The sequence below is a fragment of the Engystomops pustulosus genome, chromosome 6, assembly GCF_040894005.1.
Source record: "Engystomops pustulosus chromosome 6, aEngPut4.maternal, whole genome shotgun sequence".
Lineage (NCBI taxonomy): Eukaryota > Metazoa > Chordata > Amphibia > Anura > Leptodactylidae > Engystomops > Engystomops pustulosus.
In genome coordinates this window covers 150,763,656-150,783,504 of record NC_092416.1, presented here as the reverse complement: position 1 = coordinate 150,783,504, position 19,849 = coordinate 150,763,656, and the positions used below count along the sequence as shown (strand labels likewise).

The window sequence follows — 19,849 nt, the reverse complement described above, 5'->3', positions numbered from 1 at the left end:
CTTTGTTACCCACAAGATCTGCAAGAATCCCCAGGGGCAATGACAAGCAGCTGTCCTCAGTGTTGTCAGGATAGCCCCAGCCTCCAGGTGTAATAGCACAGTCCATTGTAATCACATGCAGCTGTCTCTGCAATCTTTATTAGGGGCAATGTAGGCATTTATGGCTTATTTCTTCCTCTGTCCACAAAAACCCTTACACTGTCTCAAGCCACATCATGTCATATTTCCAACATTATGCCCCTTTGGGCCTGAAAGGCCCACAAACCATTAGACCATGTTTAGAACAGAAATAAAATCCATTTCTCCTCCATTATCTTCTTTGGGTGTGGAAATGATCTTTCTTCTTCTGGCTTTTCCTCAAGGCAAAGTAGTTGAAGGTTTTATGGGTAAGGAATAGGGCACCAATGTTCATCACACCATTCAGTCACATTCATTCTCATATCCATTTCTTGGATGACATTTTTCCATCTATACCAATTATCCAACAAATATAGATCTCCATATATGCTAGTAACTGTCTGCCATATTTACAATATGCAAATATAAATCCCACGTTATATAGAATGCAAGCTGGCAATAACATCTTAGATATCAACATAACCTATAGATATGAAATTACATAAAAGGAAACCCAAACAGAACTATAAAACATTACCAATAGTAAATCAAAAGATTGATTTCAAGTAGAAGTTTGCAGGGTGGTTTATCTAAGGGTTTCCAGATTTACTTGACTTCAAATATATTTAGTTTAAACATAAACTTTCATTTAGCTTTTTCCGATTACCAAATCTAATTCTGTAAGTTTACCAGGTTTTATATTTACACTCCACAGAAATGTTCACACCACACATTATATATGTCTCCCATTGTCCTGACTTATAAATTAACCAAAAGTATATCAAGTGCATATTGGTAATCTTACTTGTGCATTATTAAATACAATATACTATATAGTAACCGTATATAGCTGAGCCATTAATTACTATATGTTTTATGCAACCTTGAAGACACACACATAGATTGAGAACATTAAAATTAAAAAAAAATTCAAACCGAATGCTGCTTTTAATACCCTATGCTCTTCATTTAGATGCTTTACTGGTATACAGGAGTGTGCAGTTTGTTTGAGAAACTTAAAATTAATTTGCCAGTGAGACAAATGTATCAGAGAAAAACCTTAAATGAAAAAAAAATTAAATATTTATGTGAATTCACTATAGTCTGCCCCTTTGGTACTGCATTACTCTCTAAAACCATGCCCCTTTGGTACCACAAAATGGTACCAAACACTGTATAAAAAAATAATACTTGAATCAAGAAAAAAAAATGCTCCATTTAAAAAAAAAATGGGGGAAAAAAAAAAATCCAACAAATCCAACATTCCTGAGCATCAGGAACAAAAAATGTGTATTGACACAGTTCACATACTACATTTAACAGAACACAAAACAGACAACATAAAACAATGAGAGCTAATTCAGCTTCTACACATCTTAGGGTGGGACAACAGGCAGTTTCCAATCCTTCTTCTGTCAATGATTAAGTAAGGTCATCTATGGGACAAGATAAAGAACAGACATAGCACAAAAAACAACAAATACATTACACACAGGACCTACACATCACAATGGGATGTTACTTCATATTTTTAATTGTTTGCAAACAATTAACCCTCATAAATTTTGAGCTCATTACACCACGTGGTTTTATTTGTACACATACTACCTTTCTTATGACCTGTAAACAAAAATGTCAATATTAATGACTTGTTTCTTCAGCCAACCACCTTGTTGCCTAAAACAAAAACATAATGAGTTATCACACAAACAATACTCAAAACAGATATGTAAAACACAAGATCAAAGCATGGAGCCTGTAGAAACAAAACAAAGTGTTAGTTTCTTTGTCCTGGAGTCATGTGACAAAGGAAATCCAGTCTACAAGAGAAAGAAAACATAGTTAGAAACCTTGCAATTCATACCATTAACACAATTCCAAATCTATTCATTCACAATGTATATCGCTATAGCCACACATTAGTAAGCCATGCTGCTGCTGTACTGTGCAGAGTTTATTAGCAGGGGGAGGGCGATCTGTGACCAGCTCCAGAATAGCCAGAATGGCAGCCCTGCCCATGGATTGTACCCTGGGACATTAGCACCCTCCTTGTGCTCCCTGCCATCATGAGGCGGAGGCTGTTCTTTCTTATCCCTGTGTATATTGGGAATCTTATTTGCATGTGATGTGTTCTCCTCACATGTCTCTGTGTGGCTACTTCCAGGAGGTGTCATGGCCTCCTCACATGTCTCTGTATGGCTACTTCCAGGAGGTGTCATGGCCTCCTCACATGTCTCCGTGATCACTGTGCTCTGGTTGGTCTCAGGCTCAATGGCATCAATTTCTGCATGCAATGAATTATAATGTGTCTCATGGTTTGCATTATTTACATTACAGAAACGTTTAATATGTCCTGGCCTCCCACATCCATAGCAATACCTGACATATCTCGTCCTCCTAGCTCTGTACTCTGTAGATAGATTTCCTGATGGTTCATCCCTATTGTTAGACTCCTCACACCAGTCCCTGAGTATATTAATAAAGTTCTCTAGGGATGTGGCATTTCTAAGGGCAACCTTTGTGGTGTAATTCACATTACACTGATTTGCCATTGAAAAGAGGAAATCAGAGTCATCCTGAGACATATCCGGACAGTTGTAAACACTCCTAAATAAGGTCAGATACTTGTTACAGAAGATAAGGGGGTCATCACCTGTCCTGAACCTATATCTTCTCAGGGTATTCTCACCCCTTATGTCTCTCCCTCCCATGATACGCTGCAGTTCCTTCCTTCTTAAGTCCACACCACTATCATCATCTCCCATGTGTGTAGATGACAATTGTGCGGCTAGAGGCCCAGGAAGCCATGCTCGGAGCAGAGACCAGGCATCCTTATTACATAAGTTGTATTGCTTCACCACAGCTTCAAATTTATTGGATACAATTATTGGTGATTCATTTGTATCCCATTCTCCAATGACCTGACACAGATGTAGTCTATCCTGGATGGTGAGTGTTGGAGACTTATCTGCAGGTATTAGATTGTGTTCATCACCCCCGGGTGTGACAATACAGACATCTGCTGCTTTATGGCAGGTCTGGTTTTGCAATTGGAGGGACCCGATCTGCTCTTCTTGTTTACACAGTTGGGCCATTGATTCAGACAACTGACCCTTTAGTGAGGTAATTAACACGTCCCTCTGATGGATCTCCCTCTCTAAGGACTTTATATGCCTTTCAGTAGATACAGAACTCAATCTACACTCATGGAGCTGCTTATCCAACTCATGATTTCTTAAAGACAGCTCATCCACCTTTGCTTGTAGATTATCCATCTCACTAGTTGTTTTTGCTGAAATTTCAATCACAGAGTCACTGATTCTGTCTATACTTTCCTTACATTGGAGCCTTTGTATGTACCAATTTACTTCCTTTACCTCAGCCAATTCTTTCATCTTAATTAACATCATAATTTCATTGCCCAACCTTTCTTTCTTCCCTCTCTTACTGAGCACTTTCCTATCTAACTTCTTATTATGGGCCTTACACTGCATCATCAGCTCCTTATATTGCTCCTCTAGTGAACCATCTGCACATGACTGGTATCTAGCAGAGGCATACTTTTTCACAAACTTTTGAACAAGTTCCATCTCTGTTACCACAATACACTAACAAACACACAAAATGACAAACCGAGCAAATACAGTTTGTGTAATTAACTACTACACTAATGTTCCGAAAGGCTACTTTACACACTGCTTACAGCTTTATACTCATTCAATCTAGGAAAATGTACAGCTATACCCAGGAACAAACTTTTTCCTACAACTTTACCTCTGTACACTAAACACAACCGCTCACACTTAACATTAACCTACAATCTCGACAAGCGACTTCCTATACATTCACATAAAACAACCTGGCTTATCAAAGATAGTAATGTAATATGAAAACTTGTTACTTACCAGGATTTTCTCTGTACCAAAGATCCAAATTCCGTTCATAGATTGAAATAGCGCAGATATTTTGCCGTGGATTCTCTGTAGAATTTAAATTACAGGTCCAGACTGGGGTGCCAAATGTAAAATCTGCTTGGTCTTGGGGTGCCAGTTAATATTAAATTAACAACAATATTCAATGGATCTTTACAGGGGATTTATTAAGGGTACAATACAGGGGAATACACATAGAGGGTAAACTAACTAAGGGACAGAGAGATGGTGGGGAAGGAAGTGCTCTAACTAAAGATCTGTATACCATCTTATATACATACACACGTATCCCACACACACTTGCCCATCATCCCACCTCCACCACTGTCTTGGCCAATCCAAGGATGATGTAGAGTCAATATATTCTTATCACACAAACTTGCAGGACAAGTAACTTGAGTCTTTGTTACCCACAAGATCTGCAAGAATCCCCAGGGGCAATGACAAGCAGCTGTCCTCAGTGTTGTCAGGATAGCCCCAGCCTCCAGGTGTAATAGCACAGTCCATTGTAATCACATGCAGCTGTCTCTGCAATCTTTATTAGGGGCAATGTAGGCATTTATGGCTTATTTCTTCCTCTGTCCACAAAAACCCTTACACTGTCTCAAGCCACATCATGTCATATTTCCAACAGGAGCCATTACTACAGGTAATGAGAGGAGGACAGAGGAGCCATTACTACAGGTGATGAGAGGAGGACAGAGGAGCCATTACTACAGGTAATGAGTGGAGGACAGAGGAGCCATTACTACAGGTAATGAGTGGAGGACAGAGGAGCCATTACTACAGGTAATGAGAGGAGGACAGAGGAGCCATTACTACAGGTAATGAGGGGAGGACAGAGGAGCCATTACTACAGGTAATGAGGGGAGGACACAGGAGCCATTACTACAGGTAATGAGAGGAGGACAGAGGAGCCATTACTACAGGTAATGAGTGGAGGACAGAGGAGCCATTACTACAGGTAATGAGAGGAGGACACAGGAGCCATTACTACAGGTAATGAGAGGAGGACAGAGGAGCCATTACTACAGGTAATGAGAGGAGGACAGAGGAGCCATTACTACAGGCAATGAGAGGAGGACACGGGAGCCTTTACTACAGGTAATGAGAGGAGGACACAGGAGCCATTACTACAGGTAATGAGAGGAGGACAGAGGAGCCATTACTACAGGTAATGAGAGGAGGACAGAGGAGCCATTACTACAGGTGATGAGAGGAGGACAGAGGAGCCATTACTACAGGTAATGAGTGGAGGACAGAGGAGCCATTACTACAGGTAATGAGAGGAGGACACAGGAGCCATTACTACAGGTAATGAGAGGAGGACAGAGGAGCCATTACTACAGGTAATGAGAGGAGGACAGAGGAGCCATTACTACAGGCAATGAGAGGAGGACACGGGAGCCTTTACTACAGGTAATGAGAGGAGGACACAGGAGCCATTACTACAGGTAATGATAGGAGGACAGAGGAGCCATTACTACAGGTAATGAGAGGAGGACAGAGGAGCCATTACTACAGGTAATGAGAGGAAGACAGAGGAGTCAATACTACAGGTAATGAGGGGAGGACAGAGGAGCCATTACTACAGGTAATGGGAGTAGGACAGAGGAGCCATTACTACAGGTAATGAGTGGAGGACAGAGGAGCCATTACTACAGGTAATGAGGGGCGGACAGAGGAGCCATTACTACAGGTAATCAGTGGAGGACAGAGGAGCCATTACTACAGGCAATGAGAGGAGGACAGAGGAGCCATTACTACAGGTAATGAGGGGAGGACAGAGGAGCCATTACTACAGGTAATGAGTGGAGGACAGAGGATCCCTTACTACAGGTAATGAGAGGAGGACAGAGGAGCCATTACTACAGGTAATGAGAGGAGGACACAGGAGCCATTACTACAGGTAATGAGAGGAGGACACAGGAGCCATTACTACAGGTAATGAGAGGAGGACAGAGGAGCCATTACTACAGGTGATGAGAGGAGGACAGAGGAGCCATTACTACAGGTAATGAGTGGAGGACAGAGGAGCCATTACTACAGGTAATGAGAGGAGGACACAGGAGCCATTACTACAGGTGATGAGAGGAGGACAGAGGAGCCATTACTACAGGTAATGAGAGGAGGACAGAGGAGCCGTTACTACAGGTAATGAGTGGAGGACAGAGGAGCCATTACTACAGGTAATGAGAGGAAGACAGAGGAGTCAATACTACAGGTAATGAGGGGAGGACAGAGGAGCCATTACTACAGGTAATGAGTGGAGGACACAGGAGCCATTACTACAGGTAATGAGTGGAGGACAGAGGAGCCATTACTACAGGTAATGAGAGGAGGACACAGGAGCCATTACTACAGGTAATGAGAGGAGGACACAGGAGCCATTACTACAGGTAATGAGAGGAGGACACAGGAGCCATTACTACAGGTAATGAGAGGAGGACAGAGGAGCCATTACTACAGGTAATGAGAGGAGGACACAGGAGCCATTACTACAGGTAATGAGAGGAGGACAGAGGAGCCATTACTACAGGTAATGAGAGGAGGACACAGGAGCCATTACTACAGGTAATGATAGGAGGACAGAGGAGCCATTACTACAGGTAATGAGAGGAGGACACAGGAACCATTACTACAGGTAATGAGAGGAGGACAGAGGAGCCATTACTACAGGTAATGATAGGAGGACACAGGAGCCATTACTACAGGTAATGAATGGAGGACGGAGGAGCCATTACTACATTTAATGAGAGGACGATACAGGAGCCATTAGTACAGGTAATGAGTGGGGGACACTGGAGCCTCTTAAAGAAGTTGCAGATATGTGACAGCCAGGAATCTGGCTTGTTTGTAACTGACTTAATACTTATTTTATACCATAATTTGCAAATAAATTATTTAAAAAATGACTGTGATTTTTTGGATTTGTTTACACATTTTGTCTCTCATGGTTGAGGTCTGTCTATGATGTCAATTAGAGGCTATGATGTCATTTGAAGTAGGAGAACTTGCACTTTTGGTCGCTGACTAAATCCTTTTTTCCCCACTGTATATGCATGTTTGTCTAGGGTTTCATCCTCACCGTGGCCTCACCTCCACCTTCCTTAGTCTGCAAATCACAGAAAGCCATAGCCATGGGAGGTTGTTTCATTATCATAGGTCTCTTCTGATGGTCCAAAGGCCACAGCATTTTACTCCATTAAAAGTTCTTTGTAATCTCTATCTCTGCTACTGTGGCCACCAGCACCACAACCATCTCCCTGTCACTTGATTCATGCTTTCCACATTTTAAAAGGCCTGCAGTACCAAGTAATACAGTGACAACTACTTTACAATCCAGGTATTAGTGCATTAGTACTATTCACTGACTGGAGAACCTTTACAGTCTTGGTATCAGTGCACTCTACTAAATGACAGTAGCACCTTTACAATCTAGGTATTAGTGTGTGGTGTTCACTGGAAGGAGCACCTTTACAACCTAGGTATTAGTGAATGCTATTCAATCATGGGAGCAACTTAATAATCTTGTAATTAGTGCATGCTGACAGCATTCACTGACAGCAACACCGTTACCATCTAGATTTTAGTGAGTGCTATTCACTGATCATCTTTACAGAAGTGCCTTTTTAATCTTGGCATTTGTGCATGCTATCCACTGACAATCCACTTGGGTTTGCAGCCAGATCTTGTGCAGTGAGCTCTGCAGATTTTTGTGGCAGATAACTTTTAAAAAAGCATTAGCAAAGCGAGTGTATGAGCTTGGCGGCGAGTGTGCATTGATCTGAAGTGTGTGCAGTGTCTTAAGTGTGACTTACGTTTAAGGGAAGGAATACTTTTTGGATCCAGCAACAAATAGATAAGTGCATCTACATTTTTTATTTCCTGATATTCATTGTGTGATTTTTATTGCAACCAAGTAGATCTGAAGGTATTTTACTTGCATAATCTGTATATTGTGTGGGGGGTATAGGGAGGCATTCACCTTGCTTATCTAGACAGTATAGTCACAGGTGCTGCCTAATTAATAGTGGGGTGTGGCTATCTAATTAGCAGCCTTTATATACTTCTGTGGTCAGTTTGTTTGGTGGTTTGCAGCCAGATCTTGTGCAGTGAGCTCTGCAGATTTTTGTGGCAGATAACTTTTAAAAAAGCATTAGCAAAGCGAGTGTATGAGCTTGGCGGCGAGTGTGCATTGATCTGAAGTGTGTGCAGTGTCTTAAGTGTGACTTACGTTTAAGGGAAGGAATACTTTTTGGATCCAGCAACAAATAGATAAGTGCATCTACATTTTTTATTTCCTGATATTCATTGTGTGATTTTTATTGCAACCAAGTAGATCTGAAGGTATTTTACTTGCATAATCTGTATATTGTGTGGGGGGTATAGGGAGGCATTCACCTTGCTTATCTAGACAGTATAGTCACAGGTGCTGCCTAATTAATAGTGGGGTGTGGCTATCTAATTAGCAGCCTTTATATACTTCTGTGGTCAGTTTGTTTGGTGGTTTGCAGCCAGATCTTGTGCAGTGAGCTCTGCAGATTTTTGTGGCAGATAACTTTTAAAAAAGCATTAGCAAAGCGAGTGTATGAGCTTGGCAGCGAGTGTGCATTGATCTGAAGTGTGTGCAGTGTCTTAAGTGTGACTTACGTTTAAGGGAAGGAATACTTTTTGGATCCAGCAACAAATAGATAAGTGCATCTACATTTTTTATTTCCTGATATTCATTGTGTGATTTTTATTGCAACCAAGTAGATCTGAAGGTATTTTACTTGCATAATCTGTATATTGTGTGGGGGGTATAGGGAGGCATTCACCTTGCTTATCTAGACAGTATAGTCACAGGTGCTGCCTAATTAATAGTGGGGTGTGGCTATCTAATTAGCAGCCTTTATATACTTCTGTGGTCAGTTTGTTTGGTGGTTTGCAGCCAGATCTTGTGCAGTGAGCTCTGCAGATTTTTGTGGCAGATAACTTTTAAAAAAGCATTAGCAAAGCGAGTGTATGAGCTTGGCGGCGAGTGTGCATTGATCTGAAGTGTGTGCAGTGTCTTAAGTGTGACTTACGTTTAAGGGAAGGAATACTTTTTGGATCCAGCAACAAATAGATAAGTGCATCTACATTTTTTATTTCCTGATATTCATTGTGTGATTTTTATTGCAACCAAGTAGATCTGAAGGTATTTTACTTGCATAATCTGTATATTGTGTGGGGGGTATAGGGAGGCATTCACCTTGCTTATCTAGACAGTATAGTCACAGGTGCTGCCTAATTAATAGTGGGGTGTGGCTATCTAATTAGCAGCCTTTATATACTTCTGTGGTCAGTTTGTTTGGTGGTTTGCAGCCAGATCTTGTGCAGTGAGCTCTGCAGATTTTTGTGGCAGATAACTTTTAAAAAAGCATTAGCAAAGCGAGTGTATGAGCTTGGCGGCGAGTGTGCATTGATCTGAAGTGTGTGCAGTGTCTTAAGTGTGACTTACGTTTAAGGGAAGGAATACTTTTTGGATCCAGCAACAAATAGATAAGTGCATCTACATTTTTTATTTCCTGATATTCATTGTGTGATTTTTATTGCAACCAAGTAGATCTGAAGGTATTTTACTTGCATAATCTGTATATTGTGTGGGGGGTATAGGGAGGCAGTCACCTTGCTTATCTAGACAGTATAGTCACAGGTGCTGCCTAATTAATAGTGGGGTGTGGCTATCTAATTAGCAGCCTTTATATACTTCTGTGGTCAGTTTGTTTGGTGGTTTGCAGCCAGATCTTGTGCAGTGAGCTCTGCAGATTTTTGTGGCAGATAACTTTTAAAAAAGCATTAGCAAAGCGAGTGTATGAGCTTGGCGGCGAGTGTGCATTGATCTGAAGTGTGTGCAGTGTCTTAAGTGTGACTTACGTTTAAGGGACTTAAGTTTGAGGGGCTTCAGCAGGTAACTTCTGTGTTACTTTGACTGTAAATTCTTCTTTCTGTGCATAATTCTATTGTAATCCCCATTAGAACAATGGACTCCATAAGTGGCATTGCTACACGGTGTACATCCTGTGCCATGTATGCTTTCCTTGAACAGCCGTTCGAGGGGGAATACTGCTGTGTGGGGTGTGTGAAAATTGCTCACCTGGAAGCCCAGATTCTGGATCTAAATGAGCAAGTTTCAAGGCTGCGGGCAATTGATAATATGGAACGAAGTTTGCTGCTCCTGGAGCACAAACTCTCTGGGGAAGATGGTTGTGGGGAGGGAAGTATGGAGGTGCAGAGTGAAGGGGCAGCTAGTTGGGTAACATGTAGAAGGCGGGGTAGAGGGAAGAGTTGTAGAGAGTCTAGTCCTGATCTGGTGCACCCCAATAAGTTTGCCAGGCTGGCGGATGAGGGGGATATCAGCTCTGGGGTAGCAATGCTGCAGAAAGATGTGGCCGCTAGCAACCAGGGGAATGTGTGCTCCAGTAAGAAGGGTAATGGGAGCAGAGGCAAGGTCAGACAGGTGCTGGTAGTGGGAGATTCGATTATTAGGGGAACACACAGGGCAATCTGTCACAAAGACCGTGCATACCGAACAGTGTGTTGTTTGCCGGGTGCTCGGGTTCGGCATGTTGCGGATCGGGTTGATGGATTACTGGGAGGGGCTGGTGAGGAACCAGCGGTCATGGTCCACATTGGCACTAATGACAAAGTAACAGGTAGGTGGAAGGTCCTTAAAAATGATTTCAGAGATTTAGGCCATAAGCTCAGGGCAAGGACCTCAAAGGTAATTTTCTCCGAGATACTGCCTGTACCATGTGCCACACCAGAAAGGCAGCGGGAGATCAAGGAGGTAAATAAGTGGCTCAAAAGTTGGTGTAGGAAGGAGGGGTTTGGGTTCATGGAGAACTGGGCTGACTTTTCTGTGGGCTACAGGCTCTACAGTAGGGATGGGCTGCACCTCAATGGGGAGGGGGCTGCTGTTTTAGGGGAAAAAATGGCTAGAAGGTTGGAGGAGTGTTTAAACTAGAGACCTGGGGGGAGGGCAACTACACTTGTGCAGGGCAAATAGACGGTGTACATAGAGAGCTGGGAAGAGCCATAGTCCATGGGGGAGGAAGGGGGGCTGGAATGAGATTGGAGAATAAGGACAAAAGGAATACGGACAGGGAAAACCATATAAAGTGTATGTACGCAAATGCCAGAAGCCTCACAAACAAAATGGAGGAACTGGAACTCTTGATGTTGGAACGGAAATATGATATAGTGGGTATCAGCGAGACATGGCTGGACAGTAGCTATGACTGGGCTGTTACTATAGATGGTTATAGTCTTTTTAGAAAGGATCGTATAAATAAAAAAGGGGGAGGGGTTTGTTTATATGTGAATTCTTGCCTCAAGCCCGTCCTGCGAGATGACATCAGTAACACAAATGTGGAGTCCCTATGGGTGGAGATAAGAGGAGGGAAAAAGAATAATAAAATATTACTAGGGGTTTGTTATAAGGCTCCAAATATAATGGAGGCAGCAGAGGAAATGCTGATAAGTGAAATGGATGCGGCTTCAAAGCATGGTGAAGTACTTATCATGGGGGACTTCAATTACCCAGATATTGACTGGGGGGCAGAAACCTGCAGGTCCTTCAAAGGTAGCAGGTTCTTGTCAACAACAAAAGACAATTACCTGTCGCAACTAGTCCTGGAGCCAACAAGAGGGGGGGCGCTGCTGGACCTTATCCTTACCAACAGACCTGATAGGGTATCAAAACTACAGGTTGGGGGGAACCTGGGGAATAGTGATCATAATATCATTGATTTTGTATTACGCTTTACTAAGCACGTTAGTGAAGGGGCAACCAACACTCTAAACTTCAGGAGGGCAAATTTTCATCAACTAAGGGAAGACCTTAAAGGCATAGACTGGGATAATGCTCTCAAAGACAAAAGCCCCCCCCAAAAATGGGACTTTTTCTCATATATTCTGAAAAAGTCCTGTGAGAAACACATACCTTATGGGAAAAAGCATAAAAGGAACAAGAAAAAGCCTATGTGGCTAACTAGTCTTGTAAGGAAAGCAATAAGCGAGAAAGATAAAGCGTTTAAGGTGCTAAAACGTGAAGGTAGCGATGAGGCATTACAGGATTATAGAGAGAAAAATAAATCCTGTAAAAAGCAGATAAAGGCCGCAAAAATAGAGACTGAGAGAAATATTGCCAGGGAGAGCAAAAATAATCCCAAATTATTTTTCAAGTATATAAATGATAAGAAACTAAAAACAGAGAGTGTGGGTCCCCTTAGAAATAACATGGGGGTCATGGTGGAAGGAGATGAGGAAAGGGCCAATCTACTGAATGTCGCCTTCTCAACTGTTTTTACCCAGGAAAATCCCCTGGTGGAAGACACAATGAGGAATAATGTAAATTCTTTTTATAATGTCAACAGTTTAACCCAGGAAGAGGTACGGCGCCGCCTCGCATCCACTAAGATAGATAAATCACCTGGGCCAGATGGCATACACCCCCGGGTTCTGCATGAATTATGTACGGTGATAGACAGACCGTTATTTTTAATATTTGAAGATTCACTGAGGACTGGTTATGTTCCACAGGAATGGCGCATAGCAAATGTGGTACCAATATACAAAAAAGGATCAAATAGCGATCCTGGAAACTACAGACCCGTAAGTCTAACTGCTGTGGTGGGGAAAATATTTGAGGGGTTTATTAGAGATGCTATCCTGGAGTATCTCACTGTGCACAACCTTATAACCCAGCGTCAGCATGGGTTTATGAGAGATCGCTCCTGTCAGACTAATCTGATTGGTTTCTACGAGGAGGTAAGTTCAAGACTGGATCTGGGGGACGCTGTGGATGTTGTATATCTGGACTTTTCAAAGGCATTTGACACCGTGCCACATAAAAGGTTGGTATATAAAATGAGACTGCTGGGAGTAGGAGAAAATCTGTGTATCTGGGTAAGTAATTGGCTTAGTGATAGAAAACAGAGGGTGGTCATTAATGGCACATTCTCAGATTGGGTTGATGTTACCAGTGGAGTGCCACAGGGGTCAGTATTGGGGCCACTTCTTTTTAATATTTTTATTAATGACCTTGTAGTGGGTTTACACAGTCAAGTTTCAATATTTGCAGATGATACTAAGCTGTGTAAAGTAATAAATACTGAGGTCGATAGTTTAGCATTACAGAGGGATTTGTGGAAGCTTGAGGGATGGGCAGAGAAATGGTTGATGAGGTTTAATGTAGATAAATGTAAAGTTATGCACTTGGGCCATGGAAACAAAAAGTATAATTATGTTCTAAACGGTCAATTACTTAGTAAAACTGAAGCTGAAAAGGACTTGGGCGTATTGGTGGATGGTAAACTTAATTTTAGTGACCAGAGCCAGGCGGCTGCTGCTAAAGCAAATAAAATAATGGGATGTATCAAGAGAGGAATAGATTCTCATGATAAAGACATAGTTCTGCCCTTATACAAATCCCTGGTCAGACCACACATGGAATATTGTGTACAGTTTTGGGCACCAGTGTATAAAAAGGATATAGTAGAGCTGGAACGGGTGCAGAGGAGAGCAACCAGGATTATTAGGGGAATGGGAGGACTAGAATACAATGACAGATTACAAAATTTGGGCTTATTCAGTTTAGAAAAAAGACGACTGAGGGGAGACCTCATTACAATGTACAAATACCTGAACGGACAGTACAAGGATCTCTCCAAAGATCTTTTTATACCTAGGCCTGTGACCAGAACAAGGGGGCATCCTCTACGCCTAGAGGAGAGGCGATTCTACCATCACCATAGACAAAGGTTCTTTACTGTAAGAGCAGTGAGACTATGGAACTCTCTGCCGCAGGAGGTTGTTATGGCGGACTCTATGTACATGTTCAAGAGAGGCCTGGATGACTTTCTGGAGAGAAAAAATATCACAGGTTATGTGGATAAAACATTTATTTAATTCTTGAAGGTTGGACTTGATGGACTTGCGTCTCCTTCCAGCCTTATATACTATGATACTATGATACTATGAATCTAGGTATTGGTGCACAGTATTCACTGACAGCAGCACCTTTATGATTTTTAAGGAGCTGAAAACATCCTTGCTGGATGATGCAGTAAACGCTAATATTCCTTTCTGGTTTTTCCAGGTATTGCTGTATAATCTATTAGCAGTAAGAATATCCTCGCCCTTAGGACGCATATTAATTGCCTAATGCAGTTTCTCAGAGTGCCCTTAAAAGGGCAATTATTCTAGAATTACAACTGTCCCTAATAACAGCAGCCTTCTGTCACTACCAAAGTGCTCTCAAAAGGGCAATCATTGGTATTTCAGATGTCACTGACTGATGCTATGAACAGCAGAATCTCTCCCTAGCTCTGTCTCCTGTGTGGAATAACATCTGTACATGTGACCCTGCTCTTATACAGCAGAGTTACTATCCAACCCGGCCAATCTCAGGCATGCCTGCACGTCTAAAAGTTTTAAAAGGAAGGTGGCCATGGATAACAGATATCAGAAGTTTACAGTTCCTGGATCTATGAGTATGTGCCCCTGGTTTTGATGGGCCAATGACAACATGATAGCATGAAAACCCTGGGAACGCCTCGATGATGGTGATACGCTTTTAAAGTAGATACACAGACAATATGAAGGGCTTCATTATACACATTTATTTAATGGCTATTGAGGTCCCTGGACCTTATATATTGTATTGCATTTAGTTAAATATTATTGCATGTTGCATAGATGAATGTACTGAAGTATCCACCAGAGGGCAGCAAGTTCCTTTTTTTTATACATTAACTTTGGGAATGCTCTAATTCTATGACCACATATAGAGTGCACAAGTTTTGAAAGTTGGGGTATCACCAACCAAAAGTGTTGTATAAAATTAAAAATGTAAAACTGGCACTGCAATAGATGCATATATCACATATGTTTATTATTAGTATCTAAAACGGTGCACAGATGTATGTAGGGTAGGGTATGTGGAAACTAACCTGTATGTTGGTGGGATCCCATGGGCTGTACACAGGACAGGGAGTCCCTGCAATATACATAAATTTAATTCAAGGACATTGAGGAATGTCAACTAACTCGACATTCATCAGGTTGAAATAAAACTTAGTGGATTTGCTTTTTGCAGCTATAACTGTGCAACAAAAAAAGAGTCAGGAAGTAGAAGTGCAGGGATTGCAGAGATGCGCCCAAATTGTGCCCCCCCCCCCCCCAAAAAAAAAAAAAAAAAAGTTAAATCGGAATTCACTACAGGTCGCAGGTTGCACCTACACTACGGGTTCATCGACAGGTTCCGTTTTTCAGATGCAGTTTTTGAAGCCAAAAGATGATGTGCATAATAACGGGTGAGGACTTATCATTAAGAAGTGCTCCTTCTCCTATATTTCACTCCACTCCTGGTTTGGGCATCGAAAACTGCATCTGAAAACCTTAACGTGTGGACGCACCCTAACAGAACCAAAATGAAGGGACCTCAGCAATAGCAAATATACTGTGGTAAAAACCCCATTCACACAAAAGTAACTGATCCAGATTTTCCTTCAGTATTTACAAACCAAAACCAACAATGGAACCCAGAGAAAAACTTTATTGGAAAGATTTGCATACTGATCAGAATACTGTCATGTGAATGGGGGTTAATTTGATGTTTCCTTGCACAATGATACTGCAGGCCATCTACTAGTTATAGTCATGGAGGTAAGGTCCAGCTGTGACCATGTCTCCGTTCAGTGTCGGACTGGCCCACCAGAATAACAGAGGATCCTCCAGTGGGAAGCACCATGCGAAAGGAATTTTTTTTTTACTAATCTCAAGTTTTTTCCTTTCTCCTTTGATAAAATCATTTCCTGTTTTTAGTTAAAAAAATACAAATCAATAAATTATATATATATATATATATATATATATATATATATATATATATATATATATACTCGAGTATAAGCCTAGTTTTTCAGCACAAAAAAATGTGCTGAAAACCCAAACTCAGCTTATACTCGAGTAAAAAATATATAGGTTTTACCAGGTTTTTGTGGTAAAATTAGCGGCCTCGGCTTATACTTGGGTCGGCTTATACTCGAGTATATACGGTAATTATAGTTTTGGTTACACACGTTACTTTTTTTTTTAAAAAAATCCACCGGGGGGCAGCACATTAACATTGATGTGGACTCTTCGTACCTTTAGCTCCTATAGAAGATGCTGACAGATTCCACAAGAGGAGATCTTCACATGTAGAAATGTAGATCTTATTACACCTTTCCCTGCATAGGGGATCATCACTGTTCTATACCACAGATAAAAATAATGTAGGTCAGCGCTTGGTTGATTGTTCAGTGCATGCGCAGCATGGGAATATACAATATAAAATGCTATATTGGTTACATGCAACAGTGCGGCATGTGTGATAGCACCCACTGAGAAACCAAATGCACACACAGCAGCCCCAGGATAGTGATCTCACCTACCGCTAGCATTGTGTTCCCAAACAATGCAAGACACCGAAAACGCATGCTTAACCCCTTAAGGACGGAGGTTTTTTTTGCTAATTTCTCACTCTCCACCTTCAAAAAGCCATAACTTTTTCATTTTTCCGTGTACAGAGCTGTGTGAGGGCTTTCCGTGATGTTATTTATTATAACATGCCGTGCATGGCGGCGGCAAAGAAGAGGTTAACACCCGCGATCGGTGCAAGCACTGACTGCGGGCAGGGCAGCCATCAGGAAATTCGGGGCCCCATACAGCAAAAGTGTCTGGGCCCCAACACACCCCAAAACCGAACAAGCCTCCTGCCCCCCGCAGTGACCTTTCACAAACAGGGTTTGAGGCCTGTTGCTACGACAAGGCACACTCTTCTGGTAGATTGCCAATAGGAGTCATACTATTGAACGTCACGTGCAATTTTTCACATTTTCATAAAAAAAGCTAAATCCTGCTATTGAGGGACCTGCTCAGGTTTCAAGTCACTTTGAGAGGCCTAAATAAAGTAAAACCCCATAAATTACTCCATTATAGAAACTACACCCCTCAACGTACGTAAAACAACTTTTATGAAGTTTGTTAACCCTTTAATTGGTTTACAGGGGTTAAAACAAAATCGGATGCAATTTCGAAATTACATTTTATTTGGCTAAATTAATGTGTTTTTCATAAAATGTACAAATTCTCAGTGGATAAAATTCCAAAACGCTCCTCAAAATTTGATCCCCCATCTCTCCCGCGTATAACAATACCCCATATGTGGTGGTCACCTGCTGTATGGGCACACGCCAGGGCATTGAGGGGGAGCTGCGCCATTCAGAGCAGATTATGCATTGTCACTTTTTATTGGCTATACAATCTTTATTTTTTTGGCAATTTGGACATTTAAGGGCTTATTTTTTGCGACATGAGATGCACTTTACAAATACTTCATTTAAGTGGGTCTATAGCTTTTCGATGAGATTTTATTAACTCTTTAATGTATGGAGGAAAAAGAAAATTGTCAATTTGGGGTTTCTTTTTTTTGTATATTTTGGGGGTCGTACACCATACACTAAAAATACTATAATATTTTCATTCTATAGATCACTACGATTACGGTGATACCTCATTTATATAGTTTTTCATTTATTTTTACAATTTTACTGGAGAAAAACTAATACAGAGGAAATCTTATTTGTTTCTGCATCGCCATCTTTTCGGGAACTTAACCTTAATATTTTTTGGTTGACAGAGCTAGTTTAGGGCTTATTTTTTACGTGTTGAGTTGTTCTTTCAATTGGTACCATTTTGGGGCACATAACTTTTTTTGATCACTTTTTAGAACATTTTTGTAAAGGGATTTTATGAAAATTTATATTTTTGGCGAGTTTTTCGGGTTTTGTTTTTACGGCGTTCACCGTACGGGTCCAATAATGTTTCTGACTTATTGTACAGATTGTTACGGACGCGGTGATACCAAATATGTGGGGGGTTTTGGTGATTTTCAGGTATTTTTACTTTATTAGATGTGTATAGGGAATGTTTGTGTTTAGGGGACTTTAACTCTATTTAATTAATTATTTTTATTAAAAATTGTGTTTATTCAGTGTTTTTAACTTTTTTTTCTTTACTTTTACAGGTTAGCTTGAACAAGTGATCCACTGATCACTTGTTCAAGCTATTCTTCACCTAATACAGTGTAATACAGATGTATTACACTGTATTATGTGAAACACTGAGCATGCTGCGCATGCTCAGTGTGTCACAGCCGGTTCCTGCCAGGAGGCACGGACCCGGCACCCGGAAGAAGATCGCGCAGCCCCGGGCACCGGCAGTCCCGGGGCTGCGATCAGAGCAGCGGGACCCCCCCGGTAAGCGCCGCGGGGGGGTCCGAATCCTGTTAAATGCCCCTAGCACGCCGCGGTCAGCGCGACCGCGGCGTGTTAGGGGTTAACACCCGCGATCGGAGAAATCTCCGATCGCGGGTGTTAGAGGAGGGTGTCGGCTATAATATATAGCCGACACCCGCAGCTTCTGGCCCCGGCTCCATTCAGGAGCCGGGGCCAGAAGTTTGACGTACTATTACCGCATATTACCCCACCGGCCGGGCCCCCCCCCTAGTGTCTTAGAGTCCGGGCCCCATAGGGCAGTACCAGTTGTACTGCCCTATCGGCGGCCCTGACTGCGGGTGATAGCGATGGGTCTTTGCTGCAATATGGAGAGATAACATGACATTTACATTGTGTTTTGTAAATGCACAATAACAGTAATGTAATTAGGCAAATCACCTCTCCTCACTATTATAGACTAGCAGTTATACAATGCAAGACACTGGATGCTGGTTACAGATCCCATGCGTTTTCATACTATGTGAGTGCAAAGTGTGACTGCACCCACAGGGGGCTCCACACGTTCTGATTTTCAAATGCAGTGTTTGGATCCAAAAGAAGGTGTGGATGATAATGGGTTGAGACAAATAATTGAAAGGTTCTGCTCCTCCTCCTACTTTTACTCCATTCCTGGTTTGGGCATCAAAAACTGAACTTGTGGAAGCAGCCTGAGGGGGCGTTCACACAATGCGCTTTGGTTGCGTTTTCATTGCGTTTGAAACGCATTACAACAGCTGAGAAGTGGTGATTTGCCTAATTACATTACTATTTATGGTGCGGTCACACGTCGCGTCTAGTGCATGCGTTTAAAAATGCATTGCTGCAGCTGCAGAGAGATTTGCCTAATTAAACAGCTGTTAACACTTGTGTTTACAAAACGCATGTGTTAACACATCATTAACACGTGTGTTAACATTGTGTCAACGCATGCGCTTGTCAACACATTGTTAATGCATGCATTCACATTAACATAAGTGTTAACATTTGCGCTTTGTAAATGCAAGTGTTAACAGCTGTTTAATTAGGCAAATCTCTCTTCAGCTGTATCAATCATGCGTTAAACACGACATGGGACCGCATCCTTACATTTGTTAACACATTGTTTACGCATGCGTCAACATTGTGTTTTTAACGGACTGCTTAAAAACGGGCCAAAAATGGGTTCAAAACGCCACATGTGCCGCCGGCCTTATATGGCAAGGTTACATTCACACATTCCGGTTGGATTGTGGAATTCAATTCAAGTGGAATGGGGTTTGACTTGGTCTGATGGCATATGTGTTTGAATGTGTGAATGCAGCCATACGATGGTGGCACACGTGGCGTTTTTAAGCAGTCCATTTAAACTCAATTAAGATAATTGGAAAAACTGTCAAAAACAGATGCATTTTTAAAAAACGCATGCGTTTTTTAATGGACTGCTTAAAAACAGTCTAAAAATGGGTTCAAAAC

At 41.7% G+C, this 19,849-nt stretch overlaps 1 protein-coding gene across 1 annotated transcript; it reads right to left on the bottom strand.

The window, feature by feature from the left end:
• Positions 1 to 1,774: 1,774 nt before the first annotated feature.
• LOC140065967 (posterior protein-like) lies at positions 1,775 to 3,707 on the bottom strand. Its single transcript, XM_072113528.1, has 2 exons — positions 2,348 to 3,707; positions 1,775 to 1,794 (listed from the first exon to the last, which is right to left on the bottom strand). The coding sequence occupies exons 1-2, from the start codon at positions 3,705 to 3,707 to the stop codon at positions 1,775 to 1,777; spliced, it is 1,380 nt and encodes a 459-aa protein (XP_071969629.1).
• Positions 3,708 to 19,849: the final 16,142 nt, after the last annotated feature.